This window comes from Primulina tabacum, chromosome 12, assembly GCF_025594145.1.
Source record: "Primulina tabacum isolate GXHZ01 chromosome 12, ASM2559414v2, whole genome shotgun sequence".
NCBI classification, from domain to species: domain Eukaryota; kingdom Viridiplantae; phylum Streptophyta; class Magnoliopsida; order Lamiales; family Gesneriaceae; genus Primulina; species Primulina tabacum.
In genome coordinates, this window is record NC_134561.1 from 22,376,616 (window position 1) to 22,386,048 (window position 9,433).

A 9,433-nucleotide genomic window follows, 5' to 3' on the forward strand; every position below is an offset into this window, starting at 1 on the left:
TTGTATCTTCAATTAGCCTCATGTTATTTAAAGGCATGAGTAAAAAGTTATGCTCATTCTTCCAACATGTGTCAGTGCAGGAACAACGATACACACGACACACTTCAGGCCACTTTTGGCTCGTCTTCCCTAATGATTTGAACAAAACTCAAAACATGAAAGTTATAGCCTTATATCTTATCTTTCTAATGGAAGTAGCCTCACATCAATTGGATCAATATACAAATGATTATACTAAAAACCACAACTACGGCCACATTTTCATACCGTTTCTGCACTTCCATTTTCTATTTGGTTCAAGATCAACTTTCTATTCTACCTATTCATTTCCATAATCATCACCAACTATCACTACAAGAAAACTGGTTTTTTGCGGCACGACATTAACGGCGTGCATTAAAAGCACGCCGTTAATGTAATTTTTAAAGGTGTGCTTTAAAATGCACGCCGTTAATGTGGTTGCACCTTACATTAACCACGACGTGCAGAAAAAAAACACTGTAAATATATTTATCAATGACGTACCAAAAAATGTGCTGTTAAAGTTTTTTGTTTCAACATGAACGCCGTAAAAAATAATATTTACTGCGCACAATGCACGAGATGAGTATTATCAATAAAATTAATACTTTACAATTGAGAAGGCGCCAGATCCCAAAAAAATCGCACCTCTCTTTTTCTCCCGATCAAAACCCTTCATCTTCCTCTATTTTCCCCATCGTTCTTGCAGATTCAATCTTCTTCTCTTTTTCCCATCGTTCATCGCCAAATCCTCAATCGTCGTCCTTGCAGGTGTATTTTTCTGATTTTGTAATAATATGATGTCCAGCAATGAATGATAACAATTGGAGACAACGAGCAACAACAGGAAGAAAGAACGATTCATGTAGATAGATGAATGAGAACTCCGTCCACACTTCTCTCACTTGCCATTTACTCTGCACTTAACAACTTCACCCGTATATCTCTTTTATACCTCAGCACATTCTTCTCGAGCTCTTCCTGGTATGGGTTCTTAAAATCTATCTCAATTTCTCTTTTGTTGGTTGTATTTGTGTGTAAGATTGTTTCTTGTTTCAACTTTTGCGTGATTTTTGGACTGGTTTTTGCGATTGGCTTGTGTATTAATGTCATTCTGACGGTATTCTGTATTTTAGGATTATAGTGGTCATTTTTTTCTGAATGAATTTGATTAATGATTCGATCCTTTGCGGATTATCGATTTGTTATCGGACCAAGTTGTGTGAATTTACATATAAGAGTTCAGAGGACATAAAAGAGTAATTGGGTGGAGATTTGACATGATCTGCCGCAAGAAAAAAATGTTTCATAGAACAGCCCAATCATGAAAACTTTGGTTTAATATTGTAGGAATCAATGTCACCTTCTTCCGTAGCTTTCTTTCCCTGTTTTTTCACCTTGTTCTTCTCTTTAGCTGATTCTAGCTTGATTGATTTATGGGGTTTCTTTTGTACATCACCACGCCCCCTAATTCCTGAAGCAAACTGAGAGTTAGTTATGTTTTTATTTATTGATTTTCTGTTCTTCTTCATAGCTTCGTTCTTATGTGTCACTTCTTTAGTCTCCTTTTGAACATGGCAAATTTCATTAGAATCTGATTATTTTGGAACGTTGATGCCCATGACTGATTATTTGTTCTTTGGAATCTCATGCAATTTGTGAGGGAAAGAGGTGGTGAATATTGCATATTCACTGAAAATAGATCGACAGCTCTTGTTTTCATTCACACCGAAGCTGAGACGCAGGTTGGATCCGACTATAATCAACACCGAGTAAATTATTTCGGAATCATCCTCTCAACCTTAACAAAGGTAAATTTTTCTATTAGGTCTGTTAAGTTTGTGTATGCTAGTCAATAGGACTCAACAGGCCGATTATCTCATTTCCCATTTTACAGAAGCTCCACGTTATAAGATTATCAGATCAAATCCTGTATATTATTGTTACCAATTTTGTAGAAAATAGAAGAGAAGTTGGTGGTTTTCTCATCCTGTTCTAAAGATGGGTTCGCGGAAACCAAGTTTTTCATGCTATGTTATTGAAAGATTTCGAATTTTTAAAGCTCATAGTATAAATTTTGGTGAATTGGATCTGAGAAAGTAGTAGTTTAGAGAAAATTAAAATAATTGGGTTCAATGGAATCAAAGCAAATAGAGTGAGTGTCCAGGTTCATGAACATTTAGATGCTTAAAGAAGCAAACAAGAAACCTTGCATGTGTCTTTGGCCTAACATGTCACTTCAAATTTGGGGGTGCAATAAGAATGCAGCGGATGCCAACAAAATAAAGTTCAAACAATGAATAAAGATTTAATAATTTGATAATTGATATTTTAGAATTTTAAATGCTTGAGTAGATTTTATTGAAACATTGCATATTGTGGTTCTGCTAAGAAAATCAGTGCAATGATATAAATTTTAGGTGGATTGGACAAACTCTATCGATAGAATTTTGTATTTTTTACACCAGAATCAGAGGATAACTTATTTACTAATGAATAGATGCATAGGAATTAATCAGTGATGAATAACTTATTTACCAAAAAAATATTTCAAAATAATAGTCACCATTATTAGAATTACAAGGCAGGCAAAACCTGTATTAACAAAACAAGTACATCACTGGATATTAAATTTTCAATAATTAATTACGTTTCTCGAATTTCGAATTATGTTTAGTTAACCGATTACATGGCAACTCATACAATTAATAATTAGTTAATAATATATATGTCTAAACATATAAGTTAATTGGCTAAATTCGATCATATAATTTGGTAAGGAAAAGTGCATTAAAATTTGTGAATTTTTAAAATAAGACATATAGTTCATATTTTGATATAATATTTTTTTATTTGAATTAAATCTACATTAACAGTTTTGTGGCTAGTTTTTAATATTTATGGAAGAAGTTTAGGTTATATTTTTATTCATTTTCTCATTTTATTTATGAAGTAATGAAAATTATTTGAAGTCATATATTAATTTGAATGTTAAGGTTTGGGTCATTTACGAAATGGATAAAGAATGGATTCATTTGCCTTCAAGACTTGTACCCGATTATGAAGAAGGGCTTCAAAAATTTCTTGCACAAGCCAAGGACTACGCCAAAACACGTGACGTAATATTATGTCCTTGCATACGTTGTAAAAACAAGAACTATATCACATTTGACAAAGTGTATGAGCACTTAATTATCAAGGGGTTCGATCCTTCTTACACGATTTGGTTCTTCCATAGTGAAACTGATACTCCACAATTTGAAGGTGAAGGTAGTTTAGGAGGAGTTCAAGAAGCGGAGGATGATAGTAGAGAGGCATTTAACTTATATAGGGATGTATTTGTCTCAGATGAAGAGGTTGGACACACTACGTCTGATGCAAGAGATTATGAGTTTGATGATTTATTAGAAGATGCAGAAACTCCTCTCTTCCCTGGATGTACGACTTATACAAAGTTGTCAGCATCTGTCATATTATACAATTACAAGTCTACCAATGGTCACACTGACAGTAGTTTCAATGAGCTCCTTAAGATCTTAGGTGACATGCTTCCAGAAAAAACCACACTTCCACAAACTGTTTACTCAATGAAAAAGTTGTTGAAACCATTTGATTTAGGATATGAGAAAATTCATGCTTGCCCAAATGATTGTTGTCTATTTAGAAAGGAGCTCAAAGAATTAGACTCATGTCCAAAGTGTGGTTCCTCAAGATGGAAGGTGGACAAAGTTATCTTCAAAGTTCGTAAAGGAGTTCCTGAAAAGGTGCTAAAGTATTTTCCTGTGATACCAAGATTTAAAAGGATGTTTAAATCAGAAGAAATGGCTGAAGATTTGATTTGGCACTCCAATCACAAAAGTCAAGATCATATGATTCGTCATCCAGTTGATTCAGTAGCTTGGGATACAATAAATCACAAGTGGTCTGCTTTTGCATAAGATCCTAGAAATATTCGTCTTGGTCTTGCAACAGATGGATTCAACCCTTTTGGTGACCTTAGTTCCAGATATAGTTGTTGGCCGGTTATCTTGGTCAATTACAATCTTCCACCATTGAAGTGCATGTCGAAGGAAATCTTATGTTAACATTACTAATACCAGGTCCAAAGCAACCGGGAAACGATATAGATGTGTACTTGGAACCTCTTGTGGAGGATTTGAAGGAGTTGTGGGACATAGGTGTGGAGGCATTTGATGCATTTAGCAAGTAATGTTCAGTCTGAAGGCTATCTTGATGTGGACAATCAATGATTTTCCAGCTTATGGAAACCTAGCTACAAAAGGGAAATTTGGTTGCCCAATATGTGGTGAAGACGTATGTTCTATGTGGCTTAAGTATAGTAGAAAGTTTTCATACTTAGGTCACCGAAGATTTCTTGCTCCTGATCATCCATTTCGTGAGAAAAAAAAGTGGTTTAATGGGAAAAAAGAGAGAAAAGGAAAACCGAGGCCTTTAACTGGTTTAGAAATTCTCAATGCGGTAAAAGTCATTGAAAATGACTGGGGAAAAAAGAAAAGGAGTCAGAATATCAATAATGCAAAGAGAAAGAGAAAGACGCATGATAGTTCAAAAAATGTACAAAAATCAGATCAAATGTGGAAGAAGAAGTCAATTTTTTTCAGTTTGTCATACTGGAGTGTGAGTTATTTTTCACTCTATTCATCAAGTTTTATAAATTTGTTTTTTTGTTCATAAATTTTTATGAATCCTGAACTAATACTATGAAATATGTTAATGGTTACGTGCAGGGACTGTTGCTACGTCATAACTTAGATGTGATGCATGTTGAAAAGAATGTCTGCGAAAATATCATAGGCACATTGTTAAACGTGAAGAAAAAATCCAAAGATGGTGTGAATACTCTCAAAGATTTGATGCACTTAAACATTAGAAAAGAATTACATCCTCAAAAGAAAGGTGAAAATATGTATCACTTGCCTGCTGCACCTTACACATTGTCTAAAAAAGAGATGAATGTATTTTGTTCTAGATTGAAGAAAATTAAGTTACCCGATGACTATAGCTCAAATATTGGTAATTGTGTTTCTTTAGAAGATCATAAGCTTATTGGGCTGAAATCTCCTGATTGCCATGTTCTAATGCAACAACTGCTATCAGTAGCATTGAGAAGTCTTTTACCTAAAGGTCCACGTAGTGCTCTATTTCTGTTGTGTGCATTTTACAATGAACTATGTCAAAGGGTGTTAGATAGGAACCGTTTAGAAAAACTCGAGGAGAATATTGCTGAAACTCTATGCATGTTGGAAAGGTACTTTCCACCCGCTTTTTTCACTATCTCGGTTCATTTGACAATTCATTTAGCAAGAGAGGCTCGCTTGTGTGGGCCTGTCCAATTCCGTTTGATGTATCCACTTGAAAGGTAATAGATATTAATTTATTTTAGACCAATATTATGTTATACAAATAATTTAAATTTGCTACAAACACTACTTTCATGTGAAATTTGTTTTGTTATTTAGATTTATGAAAACACTTAAAGAGTATGTGAAGAACCGAGTAAGGCCAGAGGGTTGCATAGCTGAGTGTTACCTTGCAGAAGAACGAATGCGATTTTGTAGTGCTTATATAGAAAAAACGGCTAGTATTGGTATCTGTTCTAATCGGAATCAGGATTTGGAGAATGGATTAGTGGAAGGTCGCCCAATTTCTCAAGGAACAGAAAAAATTTTAGAAGACCATGTGTTGCAAGCTGCACATCGATATGTGTTGTTCAATACTGCTGAAGTTGAGCCTTAATTACAGTGAGTATAGTTAATTTCATATAATATTTGCCTTTTCTATTACATAATTCATATATTCTAATAATCACCCTTTAATGATTTTAAATAGGATGCACATTGAGGAACTTAAACAAACAGATCGTCGTTTCTTAATTAATGAAACATTGTTACAGAAGCGACACATGGAAACATTTGCTCAATGGTTATCAAAATATGTTTGCAATAACTCATCAGACAGAATTCAATGGCTAGCACATGGTCCAAGAAAACATGTTATATCTTATATGGGTTATATTATAAATGGATATCGATTCCACACAATTGATGTTGAAAGGTCGACACAAGATAGTGGTGTTTCGATTGAAGCAGATATTGTTTGTCAGTCTAGTGCGAATGATTATTCACATACTGTTGGAAGAGTATTATACTATGGAGTTATACGAGATATTGTTTTACTAGATTACTATTCTTTCAAAGTTCCCGTTTTTAGGTGTGATTGGGCAAATCATGAAACTGAAATCAAAATGGAAGATGGTTTGACACTGGTCAACTTACACCAAGGTCTAAGAACTTTTGAAGGCGATCCTTTCATTTTAGCATCACAAGCAAAACAAGTATTCTATTCTAGAGACAATGACGAGAAGTTGATGATGGTCGAGTGGCTTCACGAGATCTTTGTCTTTTGAAGCCCGAATTTATTGATCAAAACCAATGGGACTTGTTTGTAAAAAAGACACTATCACCACCATTTCAAGTAAGTATCAATTCATTGTTATGGATTTTTTTGGGCTGTTGTTTATTGATTTATATGCTATGATAACCTGCAACTTGGTGAGTTATAATACTTAATGGTTGGCCTACATTGTGTCCAAAAATTTAAAATGTGATTTCCTTGTGGATTCCACTGGTCCATAAAAATTTACCACATTGCTGTTTTCTGAAAATATTTGAAATGATGTATTCAATGCTTCATGTTAGATCCCAAGTTATTATTTGTGTCAATAGCTTTGAGTTTCACATTCAGGAAACTATATATTTTTCAGATAGTTGGGTATTCATTCCCATTTACTGGGTTGTTTGATTTGTTTCTTTTTCTGGTAGTGCTCAGTTACAGGAAGTCGATATTGTTTATTTCGTGTCATATAGGCTTATTTCCAAATTGTTTTTATTTTTTCTATTAGTAATCATGTGACTAATCAATTATATATGAATATGTTATATGTTTTTTCTTTTCAGGAAAAGAATGAAAAATTTAAGGCTACGAGGGGAAAACAAAGATACAACCACACAATGAGCAGGAGAGGTTATGCCCGTTTGGCTCACATTATGGTAACTATTATTATCTGAAAAACCTTATGAAAATTTCTTTTCAAAGTTTTCTTATTTTTAATTGTAATGATACATTTTTTGAATTATGTTCCTAATGGATTTTTCATATATTTTTATATGCCTCATACTCAAGGAGAAAACAAGTTCTGCTGATATACCGATTACAAGAACAAAAGTATGGGTGGAAGGCCATAAGAAGAAAAATGGACAATCTAGTGGTGAAGCTGTTGGAGAAAAAATGGTAATAAAATTTTTTCTGTCAGAAAGAAACTGGTAAACTTAAATTCATTATTTTCTCAAAAATTATTTGTTTGTTATTTGCAGAAAGAAATAGAAGAATGTGCACCTGAATCTCAAAACACTACTAACATTGCTGAGAATACAATTAGCCTTGTATTTGGGAAGGAAATTCGAGGTAGAGTGCGTGGAATGAGCTTTGGAGTTACACCTTCAAAAGTTGGAGCATCTTTGCAACAAAATGGAACTATTAAACAACTTCAAAGTATGATGCACAACCTTCAATAAGAAGTGCAACGAATGAGGTTAATTGTTTTCAAAAATATGAGCCAACAAAATGAGCAAGAACAGGTTAGTAACTAAACGACATTAGATAAAATAATTTGTATTGATGCTGTTGAGAATTCTTGTTTAGTGATGTGGTTTATGTGGTCATAATATTTTGTATTATGTTTAATTTGGTTGATGTGGTCATAATAATTTGTATATTGTCTACCTTACTAAATAATGAAAGTATATTTTAGATTGAAATTGATGACATGCAATGTGCTTCTTCCGCACTGTATATTATCTATTGACCTCACAGTAGAAGTAATCTAATGAAGCTTCTTATATTGGAGATTTGTTGTTTGACATTTTTTTTGATTTATCTCAATATGTAGGTTGGTAGTGGTGGCAGTATTGGGATTGGGAACGATATTGGTAGCGGCTGTGATATCAATCGTCCAAAAAAAAGTGGTAATGCTGATAATGTGAACCAACATCAAGTTGCATCTCGGGTAACTATCTTAAAAGTTTGTGTTATCTAAACAACATTTGTTATAAAATAGATATGGCATAATTAATATTTGTATGGTTTATATGAAGTCAAATTTAAAGAATGTGAGTCATGGAGATATACTTGAAAATACTAAATGTAAGTTGCTTCATTGGTGTGGTGATAGAGTTGTTGCTGAAGGTCGAATTGCATCCACAGATCCAACGGTAAAAGTGCATCACTTTCCTCTTGGTGGATCTTGTTGGAAAGTTTGGGTTGATAGAGTTCTTGTGGAGCAGGTAGACTTAATTCGACCGAATTCTGAAATGATTTTTCTGGATGATGCAGTTGGTAGCACAATAGCATGGTTTTCTAAATTTATCGTTTTGTGTGACTGATACAAATCCTATTGGTTCTAGGATTACAGACACTATTACATCAAACCATCATATTAATGAGTATTTTGTCTACTTCGATTACTTAGTATTTATATTATCTTATAATTTTGCTTTAATTCTTGTGATTGGTTGGATGTGGTGATAAATCTTTTGAGTTTCGATATTATTGTTTCCATTTTGGTTCGTAATAATATAATTAAGGTTAATATGATGCACGTTGCTGATGAACCAAAACGACAACACACTTTGTACAATGTTGAACATGTCAACTACAACTTGCGTTGCACCCTGCAAATAAGATCACTACTTTTAATCGCAGCGTGCAGTTGCAAGCCAATAGCTCACCTTATCAACAGCATATTGCGCATGCCATGGATACTTTTAACCGCAGCATGCAATGCACGCTGCCAATTTGTCAACATATCAACATGTTTTGCACGACGTTGATACTTTTAACCGCAAGAGGCAATGCACGCTGCCAATTTGTCAACATATCGACAACATGATTTGCACGTCGTTGATACTTTTAACCATAGTGTGCGGTGCACGCTGCCGAATGATAACTATCAATAGCACACTCTGCACGCCGTTATTATAGTAAACTGCAGCGTAAACCACACGCTGCCAATAGTTTCAAACTTAATACGGCTTTTAACATTACAGCGTGCGTCGCAGCGTGCATTGCACGCGGCGGATATCTTTCCGCGGCGCACATTGCACGCCGCGGAAACCCACTTTTCTTGTAGTGTATAAACATAATACCAAAACAATAACCATAAACAATGACCATATAATAACCATTTCAATAAACATATTTCCTAAACACCCAACCAAAAATAATAATATTATAAACAATAAAATGCTAAAAGGTTGAGATATTACAGGCATTTATAGCATGTAAATATGATTTAGTTTCCCTTTTTGTTTCTGCAAATGCATCTGATATCTAA

The 9,433-nt window shown here is 34.0% G+C and overlaps 1 protein-coding gene across 4 annotated transcripts; it reads left to right on the top strand.

The window, feature by feature from the left end:
- The first annotated feature begins 636 nt into the window (after positions 1-636).
- Positions 637-8,555, top strand: LOC142521055 (uncharacterized). 4 transcript variants are annotated; one of them, XR_012814060.1, is made up of 8 exons: positions 637-1,005; positions 1,691-1,832; positions 3,018-4,659; positions 4,770-5,401; positions 5,502-5,783; positions 6,253-6,516; positions 6,999-7,091; positions 7,225-7,332. XR_012814060.1 is itself a non-coding variant. In XM_075624240.1 (5 exons), exons 2-4 carry the CDS (start codon positions 4,231-4,233, stop codon positions 5,776-5,778), a joined length of 1,338 nt encoding a protein of 445 aa, XP_075480355.1. In that variant the 5' UTR covers positions 637-1,832; positions 3,018-4,230; the 3' UTR covers positions 5,779-5,783; positions 5,872-6,246. The 4 variants fall into 4 exon arrangements, 1 of the variants encoding a protein (XP_075480355.1); XR_012814061.1 differs by lacking the exons at positions 3,018-4,659; positions 4,770-5,401; positions 5,502-5,783; positions 6,253-6,516 and adding exons at positions 7,416-7,679; positions 7,991-8,107; positions 8,196-8,555 and having other exon boundaries at positions 640-1,832; XM_075624240.1 differs by lacking the exons at positions 6,253-6,516; positions 6,999-7,091; positions 7,225-7,332 and adding an exon at positions 5,872-6,246 and having other exon boundaries at positions 637-1,832.
- The last annotated feature ends 878 nt before the right edge of the window (positions 8,556-9,433 follow it).